At 35.2% G+C, this 24,523-nt stretch overlaps 1 protein-coding gene across 1 annotated transcript in view; it reads left to right on the plus strand.

Annotated features, from left to right (window-relative positions):
• HIBADH (3-hydroxyisobutyrate dehydrogenase) overlaps positions 1–24,523 on the plus strand; it is a 95,899-nt gene that overhangs the window by 18,038 nt on the left and 53,338 nt on the right. Inside the window, exon 4 of the mRNA XM_010971557.2 lies at positions 216–337. Within this exon, the coding sequence (XP_010969859.1) occupies positions 216–337 (122 nt within the window). The remainder of the gene's footprint in view (positions 1–215; positions 338–24,523) is intronic.

Below are 24,523 nucleotides of genomic sequence, written 5' to 3' on the forward strand. Positions count from 1 at the left end.
GTTTGAGTTTACTTTGAACTATAATTGATCTGAAAATAAATTTGAGATTTTTGAACCGGTTCTAATAATGTTTTTAATATTAAACCAAAGACCTCCTTGATATCTGGCAGCTTTTACATTCTGAATGTTTATTCAGAGTTGTAAACTATATTTTTCAAACTATGAAACTATGGTGTTTTTAAAAAACTATATTTTTGTTTATTTTGTTTACTTAGGAAAGTGAAGAAAGGCTCATTATTAATAGATTCCAGTACTATCGATCCTATGGTTTCGAAAGAATTGGCCAAAGAAGTTGAGAAAATGGGAGCAGTTTTCATGGATGCCCCTGTTTCTGGTGGTAAGTGGTAGCTAAAATACATGCATCCCTATTCTGTTTGTCAAAGTAACAATTACAATTTTGTGGTCCCCAAGATATATCGAGTTATTTTTAGAGCTGTTACAGATTCTCAATTCCTCATTAAAAATAAAAACAAAGCAAAACTGACTTATATTCCAGTTTTTAAAATTCACATTCTTCTACATTGTGGAAGTATGAAAGTATGTCTTTTAAGTCTCTGGTTTCACAGCACAATGCCTGGAACATAGTTATCTTCAATAAATATTTAAAAACTTGGGTTCAGTTCAGTTGGAAAAACGACCATATGAGATAGACAGAACAAGTAGTGAGGTTCCCACTTTACCAAGGATGGAAGTAGCACCCAGAGGTGTTAGGTAACTATCTCAAGACTATGTTAGTCAGTGGCAGAGTTGCAGATACATCCTCAACTATTAGCTGAAGGCTAGTTTCTAGTTGAAGCCGAGAAAGATGAGGCTGAAGAAACTAGTTATTTGCTCAAGACTAAAGCTAATTTGTTTCATATTCTACTGCATTAGGAAATACTATTTTCTTATAAACTAAGTTCTAGTTTATTCTAAGAGAGAATTAAAGATTGCTAAATGGAAGGCTGTTCTTTAAACTGTAAAATCTTTCTCATTATTTGGCTAAAAGCAGCTAACAGCTAATGTGGTGAACTATTACAGTAATGGCCCTTTATAGATTACAGCTCTCATTCTACACTGTGTATCTACTCCATCCAACTCCGGGCTTAGCCATCCGACTTGCTTTGGCTAGTGGTGTATTAGCAAATGTTACACAAGGATGGACTTCAAAAGCACTTTGTATATTGAGGCTTGCTCTGTCTTGCTGCTGGGAACTCTTCCACTGCTGCATAGAGAAGCCTGGACTAGCTTGCTGGAGAGATGCACTAACTCTCCAGTGTGTAAGTGAGGTCTTGTTGACTGTCTAGCCCGAGTCCAGTTCCCAGATGACTGAGCTGCATTACTGACCTCAGGCCTGACCAATAAATGAACTGCCCAACTAGCATGGTCTAAATTGCTCACCCCCAGAATTATGAGCAAATAAGGCCACTAGGTTTTGGCATGAGTGGTATGTAGCAATAGATAACTGATGGAGCCAATGTAGTTGCTATTTCTGTACTTAGGTAGAAGTGTTTGTTATTTATTGTATCGACTAGTGTGCTACCTGTGCTGACAAAACTCTTTCTGAAGGAGAATTATTATAATGCAGTTAGTATAAAAGCCAATTTCAATGCCAAAGCTTAGTTGCTAAAGTGAAGTTTTATTATTAAGCTATTCCAGAAAAGAGTTAGGTTTGCTATTAACAGGTCCCTGACTTATGCCTCTGTATTTCTGATTAAAAGGAGATTGTTTGACTAAATGTTGCCTAAGTAACTACCTTGTTGAGATATGAGATACACATGTTTAGTAACATCTGGGAAAGTAAGTTGGTAAAACTCAGTGTCATTAGGATGTTCCCGTGGACTGCTAGAGTTAAAGTATGTCTAGCTTTTAAGTGTTTTTTGTACTCTTAGAATTGAGCTTTATTATTAGAAGGGACCTTAGCAACACTTTAATATGACTGTTATTTTGTAGATGGCAAACTGAGATTTAAAAAGGGTAAGTGATTTCCCCATGGTTCTCCAGCTTGATAGCAGATCTAGAACTAGCATCTTACTCTCCCAGCTCACTAAGGTTTCCCCCACACTGCCAGACCCTATTCCTTTCAGTGGCCTTCTCTCTTTTTCTTATCAGTTGCCTACTGTTAACCCCATTTCTAAGAATTTTATCTCCCTCACTGGCTGGTCCTCTGTCTTCTGTCTAGCTGACAGGCACTGCCTGCAGTGAAACCCTTGGGGAGTGAGGGGAAAGAACTGCCTTCTTTTCTAACCCTCAGAGGCTGCCTTCTAATCTGGAAGAGGCCTGACACTTCTGTTCCAGAGTCACTTCAGAAGAAATGGTTGAGAAGCCATTATTCTGGAATCTGAAGAACTCCAGAGAGATTTGGCCAGTCCTATTGTGTTGCCCCCATCCTGGAATGTTATTAACTGCCTATCAAGGAGGCTTTTGTTCTGGAGATGGGTTGGGATAGAACCAAAGTTTTTTGCGTTCTTCCTCTTTGGGATCCATCTGGTTACTGTGCTTAATCAAACCTCCAGAAAAAGAGACATTAAAGCAGTATCTTGGTATGTATCTCTAACATGTTTGAGCTTGACTGGGACAGGATCTGTTCCTAGGTATAAGGACTTGGATTTGAACAGCATTATACCTGAAAGCAGAGGGGAGAGGGGATTGTTTTATATGTAATAGGCTATTTTCCATGCCCTTCTTCTGTGTTCCCATAGTACAGGATCTGTGCTGTTGCGAGGGCCATTGTGTTAAGCTTATGTTTATGCCCGTTTATTCCACTGCTAGACTCTGAGGAGGGCAGATACCATCTTTTTTTAAACTTTCTATCACCAGTGTGTTTCCAGGTGGGCATTTAATAAAGTATGGTTGATAAAATCAAAAATCTTCTTTTTTTTTTGATTCAAGATTAATGTCAAGTACTTTGAGCCTTTCTGCAGTTATTTCTCACTCCCAAGCTGTTCTCTAGGTTATTATCTCCAGATTATTGACCTCTCCCTGAGGTTAAACTATGTAACTGCCTCTATATTCTAACATCAGTCAGATAGTAAGTATTTGACTGTGTTCAAAATCTTGATTATAATAGTAGGTGCCACTGGGAAGTGTGATTGTGATCAAAGTGGTGGAGTTAGGCTAAAAGAAGTAGAATAATATTCAGAACAACTTAAAGAGTAAGTTCTTAGATTAGACATTTAGAATTTACGAAAATATATTAATAAAACAATTTGCAAATAGTTACAAAATGCAAAATAATACAGTACAGCAGTATTCCCAATACTTAGCAACCAGAAAGGGAACTCTTTATTAACAGTCTGATCACAGCGACATGCTAGGCAGTGTAGAAAAACGATGTCTTTGCCCTATCCGAGGTGGTTGTTAATACTTAATTTGACTCGGTTTATATTCACCTCTATGGCTATTTAAAGAGAGAGCGTAGCACCAGATTTGATTTATGTTGCTGATTCCAGGGCAGGAGAAGGATTTTTCATTGTGGAAATGGAAAATTTATGTTAAAGATCAACGAGAAACCTAGTAGATGATTCCCAGTTACATCAGAGGGGAACCAGTGGAATTTACAAGTAGATTTGACAGTTCTTTAGTAAATATTCTTTAAGCAAGGAAGAAAGGAAACTGTTTAGCTCATATAATCCTCTTACCATCTTTAGTTTCATTTTTCATTGTATTTCTGTTAACAAATTAAAAGAAGTTTACTTGGATATTAGGGAGAGCCAGGAACTTAAAAGTAACTCTAAAAATGAAGGTCTTCATTTTTTCTTTAATGAAATGTCTTAAATTATTATATTTACATAACTCTTAGAAGATTATATACTGTTTTCTGATTATACACTCTAATCTTCTCTATTACGCTGACAGCACCTTGATAGCAAGGGACATGCTTCATTCCTCATTTCATGCAGTAAACATTTTTGGGTACTTCCTATGTACAGGTATATTCTAGGTACTAGAGTTAGAACTTTAAAGATATTCAGTGTCTTTTGCATCATGGAGCTTATGATGTAGTAGCAATAGAGAGAATAAACAAATGAACAAGAATAACTTCCATGATAAGTACTATGAAAGAAAAAAGGCAGAGTAAACAGTTAAGGAGACAGAGACTGAGGGGAGGGCCTTTTGACTAGAATGGACAGGATGCCTTTTCTGGGGAAGTGACATTTAAGCAGAGATCTGAATGCACAGGTCCAGGGGAAGAGTGTTTTTGGTGGAGGGAGGTGCTCTGTAAACACACTAGGGCATGAATATGCTTGGTATGTTTGTGGAACCTTTATCTTTGTATCACCAAGACTTAGGAGGTAGTTTCCCTCAGAGTCAGTTAAACTGAATCACCTATACCTTGACTCCTCATATGTCTAATGCCATGCCTTTGTTTAACAGTTTGTGGTTATGAAAGTAAAGCTAACTGGGCCTTATGTCAGTTAGCCCATGGTAAGTATGATGTAAGTATGATGCCCTAATCTGTTTATCTGTCTTGTGTAAATCACATCTTTATAAAAGGCGTAATCCTTCTTTAATGTGAAGTGTTTAGTCACACCATTTTGGGCACATGTTTTTTTTTTTAGTGTGGAGTAGATCTGCTACTACAGAGTTAGTTCCAGTTTGATCACCTCTCTTGTATAATGAATGCTAGACATAAAGCAAATTAAAAACTATTGTTTGTGACTAATGACCAAATACTGTTCAGTCTGCTCCAAGGGCATAATTACAGCATTTAACTGTGCTTGAATAATTGAAGAATAAGCTCACTGATTGCCTAATACATCTGTTGGTTTGCACAGAAACCTTGACTATGTGACTATGAAGTGGCACTTGTAGTTAGTTAGCCCAAGGCTTTCTGTGCTGGCAAGCCTCATTGATTTGCTAAATTGTATTGCTCTGGTTAGGGATTAAAGTCAGAATTAAATAATTGAACTTGCGTGTATATGTTTGTGTAACAGTTCCCTACCAGGAAATCAAATTTTATACTCTCCTTGGCTGGGTTAAGTTTTAGTAATTTGTCTGAGGTATTCTTAGTATATGAATAGCAAGCACAAAACCTATTAAGGAGTTTCTCTTACAGTGCTAGACTTGCTTGCTAAATTCTTCGATGAAAGTCTCATATAGACTCCATTATTGTTTCTAAAATCAAGTGTTCAGTCTTGGCCTTTACTGCTCACTGGACTGGATACCTACTGTTTTTCCACTTGATCTGTATCTAATTTATGGTAAAGGGAGCACAAAAACAAAAACTTCATATTTTGGCACATAACACCACTATAGTTAAGGGTCTGTTGGCATTTCCATTAAAACATTTTCTTAGAGAGGTTTATAACTTGGCAATCTTACTTGGCTTTGGGCTGAAACATTGCTATTTCTGTCCAAAATCAAATTCTTTTTACCAAATTTCATATAACTGAATTTGCTGTGATTTATAATGTGTGGAGGGGGAAGGGCTATGGCAAGCTGTTTGATTACACAGTAGTATTCTGTGCATTGTGTATTCTTACATTTTAGTCTTACCTCAGTAAGATTTTATTTTTTGAGATGTTTTGAAATAAGTTGTTTTAACATGATTAAGATAATTCCTCTTCATGGGTTCTTCCTTTTAAAGAATTGTACTACTATTGTTTAAATGATGAACTTCTATTATTTATTATAAATTTTAAAGGGCTTTGTGGCATTGACTTTTGTGTGAGAGACTTGAATTATTCTGCGTTGAAAACTATCAAAGTAAGCCTCTCCTTGGTCTGATTTGGTGCTATTCAAAGCTTTAGTAGTTGAAATAATTAAAATTTTCTTTAACTTGATTTGATGGACAAATCTATTTCCTTAGAAATAGAATAAGATCATCAGTACCAGTACACCAGAAATGGGTTAATTATGTTAACCATTTACATTTACTCATAATTTTGCTTATTACCCTGTATCCATTCAGTATCTTTTTTGTCTCTGGAGGATACCTTTTGCCTGGGATCTTCTCCAGTTTGCACAAAGTGGTTCAGAAATGTTTGGTAAATAAATTCCAAGGATTTCTTTGAAATTATTCCCAAAGAGGTGCCCATAAAAACCTCTTTTTTCATTCTTTGGCACGCCTGAGACTCCCTTACAACAGTTGTCATGGACAGGAGTCCCTACATAAGGTGTTAATGAGTTCTTAACACATTTAGAGAAGACTGCTGACTCACTGCCCATGGTAACAGTTGAGACAGCTTTAATAACTTGTCTACTAAGAAAATAGTAAAAGAATGGTTAGAGAAGGCAAGGTGATCACTTCCTCCGTGTTTGTATTATTACTATCAGTTATTGTTAGTAATAATCATTACTGTTAACAACAACCTAGTTTATTTCTTAGAACTTACTCTCTTGCAGTTTGCAGTTCCCTCATCTCCAAATCTGTAGGGCAGATTTTAACTGCACTGCAATTTCCAGTCAAGTAACTGTTACCAGGGTTGCTCTTACCAGGCTCTGTCCTGTGGTGGAGGAACACTGTGTTCTCCTCACATGGTTTTGTCGGAAAGTGCATGGATAAGGCAGGGGTCCTGTCTGAAGTAATCCCAGGGTATTTTTAATGTCCTTTAATTGCCAGTCAGGATGTAAGTCAGACCAGACACAATTGGGTCTGGTCACATAGTTCAGGACTGCCTAGCAGTGTTTATATAAAGGTGAAGTAGATTCAGTAAATGAGTCTCCTGAAGCTATTAATTGTGTATAATTTATTTTCCATTAACATCTATTAATTCCTAAGCAGTGTGCAGTTAGTTCCAGTATACTTTATGTATTACATGTCTTTATTTTGTTTTTCTTGTAATCCCTGGATAGCTATTGGGGTGAAGTGGGAGGAGGCAATGGAATTAAGAATTTGATATGGGCCTTGTCATCACAATCAAACTGTTACCAGATTTATTTGCAGTTTTCTAGGTGTCTGATTTTCTTAAAGTTTGATGTTAGCAGATGGAAAGTTTCTTAAGCTGAGTTTAAGTTTTTCTCTATATATATTTGCCATACAATTCTATTTTATTTTACACTGAGGTGTTTATTTTGAAAAATTTAAATTTACATGCGCATTTCATAGTAGCCATCCTCCCAACATGGCCAATGAAGATATATGATAACCAACTAACATCTCTCTTCTGCCTTAAATAAATTCGACCCGAAGGTAGAGGGGTTTTGTTGTTGTTTTGTATTTAGCTCAAGTTACGTCCAGCAATGTGAGAGAGATGGACTCTTTTAGAAGAGTATTTAGAATTTTAAGGTTTGTACCTGACGTCTTTTTTAACTGAGTTATTGACTGTTAGTTGTCATCAGAATGTTTATCCATTGCAGTCTAAGACAGCATTGTTCTTACGGAGTCTTTAAAAAGTGAAACAATATGAGGCCAGGCATACAAATAATTTTATCATTAATTATATATCATTTCCACTAATTCTTATGTATGAGGGTAATACTTGTACTCAAGTGGCCAACATTTTTAATGTGCTATGTACATACATTAAAAGAGTAAAAAAATAGTCTTGGCAGACATTGCAATAGTTAATTGGCTTTTCCAGCCAAGATGGGTTTATAAAACTTTCTAAAAATTAAGAAGTGAGAGAGAAAGAATTTTTCTTTGCATTAATGCCACATTAACCCTTTACCTTAGGCTATAAAAATTTTCTTGCAGCATTTTTCATTGATAAGCAGCTAGAGGAAGGAGTTGATTTATTGTAATTGTCAAATATCTGCAAACACTCAGATAGTTGAAAGAATTATTTTGACATAAAATTCTGAGTAAAGATGAGATTTTTCTCAAAAAGTGATAAATTTTGAGAAAGGAATAAGAGAAAGTATAATTCTGAGTTTGAGATCTGTAATCTTTAGTAGCAAACTTTAAGAAAAAGCATTTAGAAATATTTGATGGTTTGTCATGGGCTTTAATTGGGCTGTACTTTTATATTCTTACTAGTTGTATAAAATCAACAGCTTTTCATGATCGAGCATTTACATCTTAAATCTTGCACACTGCTCTGTTAGGAGATAGACCCAGCAACACTGGGTGTTTTGAAGTTAATAGAAGTAGTCTACATTTGATACAGAAAAGTTGCTTTATATGGTGTTCAAGGGCTAGTGGACAAGGGTAAGAGTTGAGGGGAGGGAGGCAGGGTGGGTGCATGTCAGGGAGTAAGAGGGCGATTACACTATCCTTCTCCATTTTAGCTGGTAGTTTGGATTAAAACTGCAAAATTAAATTTTTCAGAATTGTTAGTACCCCAAGTAGGGATATAAACTATATTGAACAGAATTTATTTAGCCTATTAAAAAGTCAGCCTAAAACTATAGTTAATTAGTTTACATTATTACATCACTTCTCGTAGAGACTCAAACTGGTACTGAGTAAGAGGAGCACTATCAGGTGAGCTGACTGCTACCCAAATGGGGCTTTAAGATAATGATGAGTTTAAATTTCCTCTTAGAGCTAAGTGAGAATAAAACTGGAGGCAATAAATACTCTGGGCCAAAGCCATTAAATGAAAAAGCTGGGAATTCTCCAGCTCTTGACTTAAATTGTTTGTTTATCAGCTGGCGCCTAGTCTGGAGTCAAGAGCTGGAGATTTCTATCTGTGACAGAACTTTGAAACTCTTGCAGGACACTTTCATTTCAACTTAAGGTAACTTGAGTTTATAGCTTTGGCTTTAAAGATTACTAATGATTTACTCATTTCCTTACCATTTAACCAGAGTGGACTTTTTCCCAGGAAGGGATCTGTGTTTATTTAGGGCCTTTGTCTGCGGAGGGATTAAAAGGCAGCCCACCAGCATTGTGAACTTGATGGTAATAAAAGGTCACCAAAACACACCATAAAAACATTCTTACCATGGAATTAATTATACAGTGTAATTTTACAAAGCAGTTCGGTTACTCCATCCCTACATCCCCAATTCTTAAGCATTTCTTTTAAATTAAAGCTTTGGTACAATTCAGGTTTTTGAAAAAAATATTTTGCTTCCGTTTTGATTGTCACATAAGGAAATTGTCACATGCAGTTAATTGCTTAACATTTTAAAGTTTTAAAATAAGAATGATCAGTTATTGTTATACTACGGGATGAATAACTTGTTTAGGAAGAAGGCAGAGTAGTCAAAAGGGGTGGTTGTTGTTTCAGGCAACAGCTCAATTTCTAAAAACGTAAGCCTCCATTAGGAGTTTTTCTGTGCCACCAGGTGGCATTACATCCAAACCTGCTTGTGAAAAAGGGAGGATTTTAAAATAACATTCTTTTTTGTTCAAGAGAGGTCATAATACTTCTGAATTTTTGCTTTTGAAGTTGACTTAAAAATACATCTAATATTTAGGTTGATGAAATGTCTCCAAAGAACTAAAAAGATTTCTGAACTCTGCAAGTGTTTGCTTTTTGGTGGTTAATACTGAAATGAAAGTAAATTAAAATGTTGAAACATTTGCTGAGGATTGCTCCCCCCACCAACTTTTTTTTCAAGTAAAATGAGCATTTAACAGTTGGTTATATATATGTATATAAATATAAATATATATGTCTGTGTATATATATATATTTGGTTTTGGTTTTCTTGTCTAAACACTCCAGAGAGGATTCTGCCTATAAAAACCCTCACAAATATTGCAGAAGCCCCCCAGGGCAGCAAATCTCTGTCCTCCCCCTCTCTACACCAGCCCCAGCCCTTATAAAAAAAAGTGTCAGCAGCTTTCACTATATGGGAATTTTTAAAAAGAGGAAAGACCTCTGAAAGTTGCAGGTTGGTCCTTTTCACAGGCCTGACTAGGTTAGGTTCCTTAGGCAGTCTATGTTCATGTCTTAAAGCTGTTTTGGGGAAAGTCAGTTCTTGTAGTTTCCTGTACTGGTTTTGAAGGAGTCCTGTTACAGTCATTTGAATCAGCTCATTTCAAGAAAGTGGTAAGGTAAAAGCAGAAAAAAAGGCTCATTATAAATTTTATTAAAAAGATTTTTTTCATTAAAATACATAGTAATGTTCTATTTCTATGAACCCATATATAAGTTAATAAACTACAGAAAAATTGTTTAATACAACTATTCAGGTGCTACATGTCAGAATAAATAAGGTTCAGTGTACATCGTATCGATTTTTATCCTTTTAAAAAAATGTGTTCATCATACAGAGAGGTGCTTGATACTTAGCTTTGATTTTTTATCGAAAAGCTTTATGAAATATTACTCGTTTTATATTCTCACCTCTTCCTTTGAGGCTTCTCAGTGTGTACAGCCTGATTAAGAAATGTATATGTTTTCAAAGTAAATGTTTGACCTCCCACCTTGATGTTTCTGCTTTTAAACACAGAGACACCCACACAAAACACAACCCTCCCCTTCCCTATACTTTGAATAACTTGATTGTAATTTGTGTTGTACTAAAGCTAAATACAAAGAACCTTTAGTATTACAAAGAAAACTTTGTTTTAAAAATTATGAAAATTTCACGTTTCAAAGTCTAGACAAAGGGACTCATGACATTTGACACTGAATATTTTACTTTTAAACTTGATACAACAGCCTGCTTCTTAGCTTTGTTGTATGCTGATATTTCTACTTATTTAACATCAAAAAGCTGTAGTGGTTTTTCTTTATAGATTGTGCCTGTGTTCTGGAATTGCCTCCTGCTGTCCATGAATTGCTCCTTGGCTTGTTTTGTAAGAATTTCTCACCAGGGTTTTTGTAAGCTATGTAGCCAACATTAAGGGGGAAAAAAAGAATTTGATACAGTAGGACAGATTAGTAAAAATTATACTTACTATTTATAATTATAATTGAGTCAGCCTACTGGCTCAGCATGTCAGTTTTATGTAATAAACACATACAAATCTCATGTAATAATATGCAGAGGTATTTATAATTGTCTACAATGACTATTTTTCTAGTTCTTTCTAAAATATTAAATGACTTTTTTTGCTCAAGTTCTATAAATCTACTTTTTCATTTAAAAATAATAGAAAAAAATCCTTACTTGTTAGGATGTGTGTAATTTAGTAATGAAGCATTAAGATTTTGGCTTCTCTCATTTCAGTTGGAAATAGTATTGGTGTAAGTGAGTGTTGCCATGGGAACCTCCACATAGATATAAAAGGCAAGACTGTCTAAGTAGAGGAGGAGGGGCAATGTACTCAAATACCACTGGGCTAAATGATTTTTTTTATGTCTGTGTTGGGGTACGTGTAGGAGGGAGCTAGGATGAGAAGGGAAGAGAAAGCAGTGCAGAAAGTGAATATTAAAAGTTAAAACTGCGTACCCAAATTTCTGGAGTCTCATGGGTGGAAGTGTTTTAAAATTTAAATGAATAAAATGTGATTCTTAATTATTTATATCATTTGCATATGTTGGGGAGTCTTTGCATTACTTCTTTTTAAACTATGTTGATAGAACGTGTTTAACTTACTTGATTTTTAGATAAAATATGTAATTGAATGAAATTTGTTGGTTGGAAAGTTAGGATTTCAATCTCTGAAGTGGCTTTAATTATAAATTTTATTAAGTAGTTTAACATACTTAAACTATAAACTTTGCTGACTAGGAGACAGTTAAATGTGGTTTTCAAAGAAAAGCTGGCTTTTAGACTTCATAGTATTTTTAATATTAGGTTTTAAAAAATTAAATGATTTTGTACTTTTCCATAAATATTGGTCAAGGAAACAGTGACTTACTGTATCTGCATGTATAATACTGTATGGTTTTCTAAAAAATATAAAGAACGAAAACAGCAAAAGCAAGCATCAAGTCCTTTTCTATCCTTCAGGAGCACATGTGTAGCTGCTGATAACGATGATCCGAGAACAATCAGTTTAACTGTATGTAAAATATTTTTGTTTTTTGTATATTTATATTACCAAAATACAATGAAATTGTGCCAAACGTGAGTTAATATGGTAAAATGCAACATCATCATTGCAGTTTTTACACTATGATTTCTGGTTGTCTGATACATGTGTAAAAATAAAAGACAAGGCATTAACCTGACAAAAACTGTTTAAACTTACGTTTTTAGTCAGTCCAGAGAAAAAGTAAAGCTGCCAAGGTAATAAAACATCTGGAAGTTTTTAAATTAAAAAGAGTAATTTAAATTAAAAAAAGGGAGAGGGGAGAGAGAGGAGAAAGAGGGGAAAAAGACTGCATGCTGCTCCCTAGGCCTGTCCGTATCTGATGTAAATTAACCAGCAGTGGGAGTGTATTGTTTCCAACTCTGCACAAACAATGCTGGCATCTTCTGGGGGCTGGGTGGGTGTTGGGGTAGAGAAGGGTGTTGAGAAGTGAACTGGAATGCAAAGAGTTTAGTCATCAGTGGATTCTGTGGCATAAAAAACAACAGGATTGAGAGTAAAGAAGGCGAAAGTATGTTTGCATATCAGATTAATCAAGTGAATCCTTCAAGTGGTGTGAAATAATTCATAACTGTGAGAGAATGCTTAGTTGTCAGTAATCTTCAGTCTTTTTTTTTTTTTTTTTTTGAGACTGAATGAGGCCCTTACACCGTAAAATGTTCAGCAACCAAGATACACCATACCTACTTTCAGTGTGTGCTTTTGGCATATGATATCTGCTTAGTTTTAGACTTGACTTCTTAACAAAGAGATGAAGAAAAATTTTATTTCTTGGAAAAATAGACAAGAGGGGTAAAAGTTCAAGTTTATAAAAAAAAATACTGAAGAGAATGAAAGTAAGGGCAACAGCATCCGTGTTGTTTTTCTGTTTCAGTTTTTGTCTGCTGCTCTCCCTACCCCGCTTCCTTGGAAAAAACCTGATAAGCTTAATGGAGTGGAAAGCATTAAAATGCACACAGCTTTATCAATAAGTGGATTCAAAATATTTTTAATCACCTTAAAATTCATAATGCAGAATTTTTTAGAAGAAGGCAACTAATATTTAAGTATTAAATATTTAAGTAATATTAAGTACTTTGGTGTGTCAGGCAATCATGCTAGGTGGTTTGTGTATTTTAAACCATTTAATTCTTGTGGAACTTCATGAAATGCAGATTGTCTTCATTTTTTTAGTGAGGAAGTTGAGGCTCATTTAGGAAGGGACAATATGACAACATGGAATTATAAAGACTTTATAAAGATTTTAGGTTAGAGGATTTTAAAATATTATGAAAGGAACAGTACCTTCAAGTTTGGAAATTCTTTTGGTTGCTACAATAACGAAAAGGCTTTGGTTTGTCACGGAAATACTTTTTCATGCAGTGACACTCTCCCCCTAACCCCTACCCCATCAAAATATAGGATGAATTATTAGTTGACTTTAAAAGGCCACGTAAGGAATTTAAAGCAGTTTTGCTTTTGGTCTTGAATCTAGTTGACTACAAGAATAAAAGGGACAAGAAAATGTGGAACCAGAAGTAAAAACCAGAAGTTTTAAACCTTCAAAAATAACTTCCTTGAAAGATTAAAAACAGCCAAAGTGTATCTTTTTAGCTATATGGTTGACGTATGAGTATATAGGACAGTTTTACATATGTTTACTCTTTTAACTCATTTTAAAATTTTTATTTTCAAAAATAAATTATTTGGTTAAATGTGCTTTTGCAACTTTTTAAATACCAAAAATCGGCCTTTACAGTAATACTGAGTTTCAGTGTGCACGTATACTTTTTTAAAGAATGTTTATAGTATTCAACGTTAAGATTTACGACTAACAGTGTATCAAAGTTTATTGCCCAATAATAATAAAGTACAGCATTTAGTCTAATTTGACATTACAGCTATCATTCATTGTATGTTTTACTGAAAGAATTATAGTGTATTGGGAATTGATGGTTTTTATCCTGTCATATTTTTAACCCCTCTCAATAAACACAATTCTTCAGTCATATTAAGAGAACTCTGTCCCAGCAGCTTTTATAGAAGGCCTTTAAGAGCAGTGTGGGTTACGTGAGTGTGCATCTGTGTCTTTTAATAGTTTCATTCTAAAGATAATTCTGTGAAAGATACTTTCTATACCTAATTCAGATTATGTTAAAAAAAGAAATAAATGAACAAACAAACTCATACTCCTCATAGTTTAAGTATAAAACACAGGTTTCATTGAAAGCCATAAGAAAATCTGATGTTTGTGACATTTTGCTTTATCAAATTTTCTCTGAATTTTGTAAAGATCAGGTATGCTGAAATGCAAAATGCTAGTATATATTTGGAAAAAAAAAGCGAACGTCACCTAACCTTGGTTTTGCACATGCTAAGAGTGAGAATTTCAAGTGTTCAGTGTTAAGTGTCTGGTTTCATACTCATAGATTTCTAGCTCCAAACATGATTGGCAGCCGTTTGGAAAGGAGAGTGAAGGGTAAGTAGGCTCTTCTTCCCCTTCTATTGGTGGGTTCTGCAGGAAAACAACAAACCAGCATTCTGTTACTACAGCTCAGAACACTGAGGAACAGCCTTGTACCAGTTCCCAGGTTATTTTGGAAGTTGTATGTGAAGCTTCTTTCATTTCAGTTTGTTCTTATTCTAAAGATTCCCAGCTTGTTGTCTACCAAACCGTTTCCAGAAATGCTTACTAGATGGATTGCTGTGAAATGAAAGGATAGAAAAGGCAGAGTAGAGAATACTGGCCAGAAATTTAAGGAAGAAAAAAAAATTTTTAAGGAGATTTTGACCCTGATTTTTATTGGGGTAGAGTTCCAAGGGAACAGTGATTATTGCTGGTCAGAAAATTGTCCAACTAGGTAGTGATGAAAATTGCAATTTAGCCAAATCTTATTTTTGTGTGGTTTTGCTCTCTTTTCCTATTGTTGGTTGTATTAGAAGGGACCTTTAGTGGGTCATCTGATTATGGCAAGGTCAAGGTTAGCTTTGCCTGACTTGAGTGATGTTATCTTTTCTAACCGCAGTGGCCTATGATAATGAGATTCTTCATCAGGAAAAAATGAGCAATTCTGGATCTTTATCTGTGCATCAGTTTTAAGTGGTGATGTGTGTTTTGAAGATTGAGGTTGTGACTTTAAAAGGGTGAACTGGTACTTCAGGAAATATGCTAATGTGAACATATGACAGTGCTTTCATGAGGGGGAGGTGGTACAGGAAAACTAGTAATGAGGGCGAAGAATAATAAGGGACTTAAAAGAACAATACCTATTTCTGTTTTGTTGTTGAAGGGCGAGAACTCGGGAGTTTGTATGTATTGTCAATTATATGTAGATGTAAAGTTAACAGTAGTAGAAAAACAGCTCTATAATGATACTTTTGATGTCCGTGCTGAGAACCCCTTGTTAAGTGTATTTGCAGTACAGTTGAACACCGGAATAGACTTCAAATAAATTCCAAAATAAGGGGTTGTTGACTTCTATTTTAATTTGTAGTATGTGTCATGTGGATATGAGGTTGACAACTGGGGAGTGAATTTTGGAAAAAAGTACTGTGAAAATGAGCTGTTTGTGATTTCATGCCCTAACCATTTACTATTTCCCATTTATTTTCCACTGAGAATCATAAACGTGCATCTGTGTGGATGTGCGTCTTTGGCTCTCCTCCCCTACGCTGCCAAAACAAAATCTCAGCATCTAAGAAACAAGAGGTTATTTTTCTCTGTTATATCCTCTACATCTTACAGTTACTTAAACTCTGAATTTTTTTCCATTGGCAATAAAAATAAAGGTGATATACCTACCTATGTCTGAATTTTAAATGTTGAGTTTTTTACATGACAATACCACAGTGTACATAGTTACAAAGAAAGGAACAGCAAGCATCTACTTATGATTTTTTCTGCAAACCTTTTCTGAGGAAAAACTTTTCTCAAACCTCCCCCCTAAAAAAAACCCCCTGATCTTATGAGTAATTGCTATTTAATTTTATTTGCATTATTATCCTTCCTCCAGCTTAATTTTAATTTAAAAAACTAATACAAATTATAAATGTAAAGAATTCAAAATAATGAAAAATTTATCTAATTGCATCTGATTTTTTTTCTGTCTTTATTGAAATTCCTTTAAGTTCCTTCCTTTTAACTGTACTTTGAACTGAATCCAAGGATGACATTTAATTAACTTTTTTTCCTCTGGACCCCAAACCACAGCTTTGACTATCACTGTTATTTATAAACTCATATAAGAACACAGATCTTTGATATTGTGTTTGTGTTCTGAAGGTCTACTTAATGATTCCCTCCCAGTAATGATCTAAAATGGGTGGGATCAATCTCATATTCTCTTAAGGTGTTCTGCACGTAACCTTTGTTTGACAGGGGTGATGATGTTCTTGTATGTCCAGTTTGAGTTGTACCTGCTTTGTCTTGGTATTGCTTGTAAGTGGGCATACTTTTTGCTTTGCTTTTCAATGTTCACTCTATGTAATTTTTGAAATGAAATGGTGATAAAGCTTGTGTGGGAAAGAAGTTCTTGTTTCCTGTCTTTGTTGGTACTTGTGGGTTCCTAATCTCCTAAGAGCCTTGGGATGTAGATCTGTACATCACAACTAGGGCTGGGTAGTTTTTATGGTGAGGAAGAGGGAAAAAGATAGTATTGAAGCAATTCCTGTCTAGGTCTGCAAAGTGCAGATTGCATTTCTCTTTCAGTGGTGTTAGGTTTATGGCCCTTTTTTTGGAAAGTGCTGTTAAGTGTTTGGAGGCCTTTATCTCTCTCTGTTTTGTTGTAGCAGATGGAGTTGTCCTCTTGTGGTTTTGCTAGGTATGATAAATGTTGTGCTAAAACTGCTTGGTGGAAGTTTGATCTGGAAAGATTACTATTTCTTTCAGTTTCCTGAAGAAAATGGAATCAGAGTATTCAAACTATTGAGCAAACAAGCCCATCAGCAGATCATCCAATAATAATGTGTATTTCTCACTGATGCTTGTAAATTTTCCCCTTCCTTTTAAAAAGGTTTAGGAATAAAAGCTAGAAATGATGGTCCGTTTTGTCTGAAATAATATAAATGGTGAAAATAGTCAAACCTTTCTTCTCCTAGCCTACAGGGAGAGATGGCTGCATAACGAGGATTGTCCCTATTTTATAAAAGAAGAATGAATGCAAAGCAGTTACGCAGTTCTGTGTTCACAGAAAGATTCACGGGACAGTGTTGAAGTCTTATAGCATAGCTATTCTTAGTTTATTGCTAAAAAGACTTCCTTGTGTATATTTCTAATATTCTAAGAGACATTTCCCTCTTTGGCTACAACTTTTTTAGTTTACTTCTGATAAATTTTTTTTGACTAGTAGTATTTTTAGGTAATTGTGTACTTCTAATAACGTTTATGCAAATCTGTGGTTTGTCTACTGGCGTTGAAAGATACTGGCCACCACCTCGCTACTACATTGAGATAAATTTTTGATTGATTGAATCCTCCTTACAAATAAACTTGTTACTAAAAACAGGTAGGAAATTCTAATCAAATTACCTGGCATTTGAAGACAGTTTCTTTCTTTCTTGGGTAATTCTCACTCTAGATTAGCTGTAACACAACTAGGAGTAAAGTTGGAGCCTGAACTGAATCTGTGGGGCAATTCGCAAATTTTTATTATCCTCACATTTCAGTTATTTGCATTAATATTTCCTTCCTTACATTAATATAGAAAGTTGAAAATAGACTGTAGTTTTTGATCTGAAACTCCCTCTTTCAGCCCCTCTGTCTTTAATGTTTTACCTCTTATGTATTCCTAGCTTTAATAGTTAGGAGCAACATAGCGAAGCATAGTAACCGTGTCCACAGTCTTAAGCCTGTCTTTTTACTGGTATTGGGGGAAAGAATCAGAATGCTAGGCGGTCTCAGTGGTACCTGGAGTGCACACAGGTCTTTGTGGTTACAGCACCCGTGGTATGGGATGAAAAAGAATCCAGTTTGGGGGATTCTGGCCGTACCTCCCATCGTGATGTACCTGTTGGAAGATTATTGACTCGCAGCATCATGTTTTTCATGTTACTGAGGTTGCTGGGAGACTCAGAGCTAAGGTACCCAGTAGTAATCATCTTCCCCCAGCATTCCCTTTTTCCATGTGGTTTCCATTCTCATTTGCAGCTTTAGCTTACCACATATTTATTTAGTCCATACTACTATCTGCTAGGAACTGGGGATACAGTGGTGAACATGAGAGACTTGCTTTTCCTACTCCTAGTGCTTATAGTCCATGTGTTTGTGTTATCAGCTATCTAAAAATCTTTTTTGGAAGTAAGGATATGAATCATAAATACAGACTCATAGGGCCATACAGTTTTTCTTAACATTCGTCTCTCTCTTTTTAAAATCTTCCTCTTCTTCCGTGTATTTTTATTCCTGCCTTTCCTTTCTATTTTTTGCTTATTTTTCCTTCAGTTTTTTAAAATAAAATGAAGACTATTTCCCTTTTCTTCTGAAAGCTTCTGTATATTGTAATTGAAGACTGCATCTTAATATTTTTAAAATATTTTACTGCATATATATGCATATGCACACTTGTTAAAAATAAAGGAAATCTCTTTTGCAACTTTAAAAAAATGTAATGTAGTTTAGTATCTTCTAATATGTAATAGATTTACTTAACACTTTTTAATTACTACAAACTGTTCTATTATGTGGACAAACTTCTGCTATTACAAAAAAGCCACTCTGAATATTCTTGAACATAGGACTTTTCATGTATCTGCAAATGTATCAGAGAAGTTCTAAGAAAGGGAGTTGTCGGGTCAAACAGTACACCCAGCTTTTTCACCAAAGTTTATACTTCCACCAACACTGTAGGAAAGTAATTATTCACACTCTTGCCTAAACTATCTTTACTTTTCTTTTTTAATCTGATAGTTAAAAAAGGTTGTAGTGTGGTTTTGATTTTTTTTTTTTAACTATGAGTTCGTTTGAACGTTTTAAGAATGTTTATTGACCGTTTATTTGTTTTTCTTTTTTCCAGTGATTGCTTCTTCCTGTCCTTTAGGCATGTTTTTATTGGATTCATTCATTCAGCAGCCGTTTGTTGAGTACTTAGAGTGTGCTGGGCACTCTGCTCAGTACTGATCTTTTCTCTTGATATGTATGAGTGTCAAATGCTCATTCATTTATTCAACAAATATTTATTTACTGTCTACCATGTACTAAGTACTAGGCTAGGCCTAGGAAGACGGAACTGAGAAAACACACACACACACACACACACACACTCTCACACGCTTCTGCTCTTAAGGCGGTTTTGTTTTTAATGAAGGTGAATGTGTAGGGAGAAAAATATTTTGCAAATATTTTCTGCTTGTTTGTTGTTTCATTATTCATTTTGTTTATAGTACTTTTTTCTTTTAACTTTTTTTTGGGGGGCTAGGTAATTAGGTTTGCTTATTTATTTATTTTTAGAGGAAGTACTGGGGATTGAACCCAGGACCTTGTGTATGCTAAGCATGAGCTCTACCACTTGAGCTATACCTTCCCCTCTATAGTACTTTTTGAAATATGAGAGTTTTGAATTTTTTATGTTGTTGAATTTATCAGTCTTACCTTTTATGGCTTCTGAGTTTTGGTCCTATTTTAAAAGGCCTTACCCTCTCCAAATTATAAATTTTTTTTTTAATTTGCACATTTTTCTTTTGGTTATTTTATGATTTAATTTTTAAAAATTTAAATCATTGATTCATTTGGAATTTATAATGATGGAGGGAATGAAGGTAGAGATCCAAATTACTTTTTGTTTTAATTCACTTAGTGAAAAGTCCATCTTTCCCCATTAGTTTCAGTTACCCTTTTAATTTCACACGCTTAATTCCACTATGTATTTGAGTCTCTTCTGAGCTCTCTGTACTCTTCTGTTGATATCTCATTGTTGATTCTTTCCTAAGTAGTACATTTTAACTTTCTATTGCTTTATTTTCCTTTCTAGGAGGATAGTCTTCTTTCATTGGTCTTTTTTCCCTCTTGGAATTCTCCAGACGACTTTTGTTTATTTACTGTTCCTAATAGACATGAGAGGCATTTTATCATGTTCCTCCCAAAACATTCTGTTAATATTTTGATTGGGATTGCACTGAGTTTATGGACCATTGATACAGTTACAAAACTAAGAGTAAGATTTACACATTGTGGATTTCTTCTTTTATGTCTCTTAGGATTTTAAAGTTTTCTTTTTGTACACTGAACATTTCTTGTACAGTTTATTCCAAAGTCTTTTTATCTTTGTTATTGTTGTTGGTGAACATTGGAGCCCATTCTTTTTGTATATTTCTAACTTGTTGTTTACACGTATAAGAAGTATCGATTTCTATATATTAATTTGAATTCTACTTCCTTTTTGAACTCTTTTACTGTTTCTTATAGTTTTTTAGTTCATTCTTTTGGGTTTTCCAGGTCTAAAATAATAATTTTGCTGCTTCTTTTCTAAATTTAAGATCTCTTATTTTTTTCTTACCTAATTACACTGGTTAATACTTCCAGAACAGTTTTGAATAACGGTAGTGGTAACAGGTGCCCTTGTCGTGTTTGACATTAATATGAATGTTTTTATGGATTTGATCTCAAATATAATGGTAGCTTTTGGTTTGAGGGTGATTAAAAAATATGTTAGGGAAGTATCCCATTATGTTGATTTTAATGGGCTTTCATTATTCATTTCCTCAGCAAATATTTATTATGTTTCTAGTATGGGTCAGGCACTATGTTGGCACTGAAAGTGAGCAATCAGAATTGGCAGTCCTTACCCTCACGGAATTTGTAATCTAGTTGAGGGTGCGAATCAGATGATCACAAAGAGTTGTACGGTATTTTTCCTACTGAGATGCAGTGGGGATACATTGGTCTACAGGACTATATAAATAAGGAGATTTTCTTGGAGGTCAGGAAAGTCTTGTCAGAGAAAGTAGCCACTGATTTGTGACCTTTGATATGGGAGTTTAACTAGGCACAGGGGAAGAACATTCCGAGCAGAGAGTGGCGCATTTGAAGGGAAGCATGATAACGCTAAAGAGTTAGGCTGGACTCAAGACCCTGTTAGTCATGCTGCTCATTTCTTCTCTATGCTAAGAGCAGTGGGAAGCCATTGAAAGTTTTAAGCAGAGAGGCAGCATGGTCAGATTTGGATTTCTAAAAGATCACAGTGGCTACAGCATGGAAAACATTTTAGAGGCAGGGTGAGGGTAAAAGCTGGGAGACTAATAGGGAGGCTGTTGCAATAGGCCAGGCACATGGGGCTGGTAGTTTGAGCTAGAGTTGTGGTTGCAGAGTTAGAGAAAATGGAAACCTAATTGTTTATTCAGTTGTTTTCCTAAAAGTACTTAGGTTTAGGCACTACAAGAAGTCAGCTTATAAAATGCACCAAGAATAACTCATAGGATGGGGGGAACCAGTGGTAGGTGCAGCTTTTATATAAATAATCCATGCTAGTCCCAGTGGTTTGTTTTAATTGTTTTTTATCCCTGTCCTCTATTTTTCTCATCTTTCCTCTTTTTGTTTGCTGACCTGAAAATCCAGTCTCTTTCTATGAGACTTCTCATCTTTATTCTTCAGCATCCTTTCATTCAGTAAACATTTATTGAGCACCTCCTGTGTGTAGTGTTTCCTGTTGGGTGCTGGGAAAAGAGATGAGTGGACTCTTAAGATCATCATAACATATTAGATGAGGCAGATGATATTCATAAAACAACACATTGTGCTAAATGCAGCATGCAAAACATGCAGAATGAAGTTATTGATCCTTTTGGGGGTGTCTTATGGTTGGCTTTTTGGAATAGGTAAGGTCTAAATTAGATTTTAAAAGATAAATAGAAATTTGCCAAGGGAAGAACAGGCAAAGGGAATGTAGCATGTGCAAGGACACAGAAATGTGAAATAGCACAAGGTGTTTGCTGAAATATGGCTGTTTGATATTTCTGGTTGTAAATGGAAGGGGAAGTAGCAAGAAATAAGATGGGCTGGACTGGCAAGACCCTCACCATGAAGTTTCTTCCAGAATCATTGCATTCAGAAAAGCATTTGTGTTGACTGGGGAGTAGAAGAGGCTAGCATGAGAAATTAACAGAACAATATATTTTGTTTTTGGAAGCCCATGACTATATTTACCTCAGCTAATGAGTTAGTTGTTAGATTAAGTTTCAAGAAGCTAGATTTAGTTGTATTTTGTAGAAAATACCATTTTTGTAAATGCCTTACACTGTATCATCTATAAACACTTGCAGATAATACAAATTAATTAAAGTGCCTGTGTCATTCATGGGAGGCAATCAGAACTTGCAGTGGGCTTGGTGGTATCTGAGTGAGCTGAGAGGGCTCAGGTCCTCACCAAACTTCTAATTTACTTTCAGGGAGAGACTTGAGGTTTGTGATGAATCTTTTAAATGATAAGTTTGATTGTACTCAATCGAATTTATATGTCTCCATTCAGAAAAGATGAAAGCTAAGCTTATAATAAAAAACTTAACCTTAGATGAGACCATTTGATACCAAAATATGATAGTGTTATCATTTAAATCACTTATGAAAAGGAAAACTAAGGTGGTTCTGTTGCAGTATTAGCATTTTTCCTGAACTGTTTTCTCCTCCTGTTAACCATTTCTCTGTTCCTTGAGAGAGGTATTCAAGCACTGATACTAGCAGTGTGCCTCACTCAAAGGCTGGAAATATAATCTTACTTAAGTGTTCCTGGTAGTATATTCTAAATATGATAAGAAAGTACTTTTCCAATTCCAGGTGCTAGTATTATACCCAGACTTTGAAGAAAGTGGTATTACTAGTCTGCAGAATTAAGTGAGATCCTTATCTAGGACTATGAAGGAATTAACAGGTACTTTCAGAATGCTCTGCAGCCGAGGTGTAGATAGAGGTAAAGCTCTAAAGGGATCAGATGGGTGGTAGTTAAGTAATAGCAGATGTTCCTTTTAAAATCTGCAAACCAGAAGTCTGTTGAGAATGGTGCTTTTTTTTTTTTTTTTGCTGACTTGGTTCTATGAGAAACCTTTACATTTGTGCTTTATGCTTCTGAAAGAATCAAGAAACTATTCAGATGATTGGAGACCAGTATTTTTCCTTTGTAAAATAGACAGATTTGCATAGAAAGGAAATTCTTATTTACTAGTAGGGCAGCAAAATACTTAATTACAGTATGAAAGTGAATTGAGTGTAGTGAAAAGAACACTCACGTTAGGAATCAGATGACAGGCTTGAGTTCTGTTGTTTTCACTACCTGTGGTGTGGCTTTCGGCAAATTACTTGACTTCTCTGAGCCTTGACTTTTCTGGGTGTACATAAAAGTGGTGAAAGTATTAGTACTGAGTATATATATGTTATTTATTTGGGGCTTTAGTGAAATAATGTGTAAGATGAAAACTCTTACTGGTTTGTAAAAATATAACCATTGAATTTCCAGAGTGACCAGATTCCTTCTCTAATGCCATTTTTTCAGGCCTCTGCTTTTTTTGTGAAAATCAAATATATGAGATTTTTGTCTTTCCTTTTTTTTCTCACCAAAACTCCAACTTCAGGGTCAGCTTTACCAGAATGTACTAATATAATCAGAGTGGAAGGATACATATTGCTATTTATTTGGGAATGTTGTATCCCAAATCAGAACTCTGATTCTGACTCACAAAATGAGACTTCTGGAGCTTTGAGGAGCAGCAGCATGGTGTGATGGAAATTTCATGGGATTTGGATTCAGGATTTGAGTTCAGGTTGCTTACTATTTGTGTAGACTTGGGTAAGTTTCCAGAAGTGAACCACAGAATCTCTGCCATAGAGAAAGCTGCTCAGAGAATATAACTCTTTTCAGTTTAATTTATATGCAGAGAAGTATTTCCCCAGATTATATTTTTAGTGATTGTCTTACAAGTGGTAGATTTCTATTTTTCTCTTAGTTTCTACAATAAGCTGGAGGCAATGAAGTTTAGAGTCAGTTTTTCTGCTGCATACTAGCCATGTGACCTTGAAGTCATTTAACATCCCTGTACCTCAGTTTCTTCATCTGTAAAATGGATGTTTTGAATAATATCTACCTCAAAGGGTTGCTTGTGGAGAACACTGTTGTCCCTGATCCATAGTACATTCTCAATAGTGTTACTCTTATTATCATTAAAATCACATTGGAATTATAGCAACTTTCTCAACTAACATCTCTAAGGATCCCGCTAAACCCACTGTAAATTGAAAATATCGTATGTTGAAATGCATTTAATACACCTAACCTACCCAACGTGACTTAGCCTTGCCTACCTTAAATGTCCCCAGAACACTTACATTAGCCTACTGTTGGGCAAAATCATCTAACGCAAAGCTTATTTTATAATAAAGTGTTGAATATGTCATGTAATTTATTGAATACTGAAGGTGAAAAACAGTCATCGTTTGGTACATGAGGGTTGTAAGCGTACCTTGTGATTGAGCGGCTGTCTGGGAGCTGCGGCTCACTGCCCCGCCCAGCATCATGACCAAGTGTCTTACTGCATATTGCTAGCCTGGAGAACGTCAAGATTCAGAATTTGAAGTACGGTTTCTGCTGAATGCATGTTGCTTTCACACAATTGTAAAGTTGAAAAATCTTAAGTCAACCATCGTAAGCCAGGGACTGTCTGTATTAAAGAGAAAAGGGTGAAATTCTCATTTAGTCAAGAATTTGAGCAGAGTAGTTTGAGTGAATACAAGTTACTGACTTTTCTACTTTGTAGATAAAGATTTGG

The sequence above is a fragment of the Camelus bactrianus genome, chromosome 7, assembly GCF_048773025.1.
Source record: "Camelus bactrianus isolate YW-2024 breed Bactrian camel chromosome 7, ASM4877302v1, whole genome shotgun sequence".
In the NCBI taxonomy this organism is placed as follows: Eukaryota; Metazoa; Chordata; class Mammalia; order Artiodactyla; family Camelidae; genus Camelus; species Camelus bactrianus.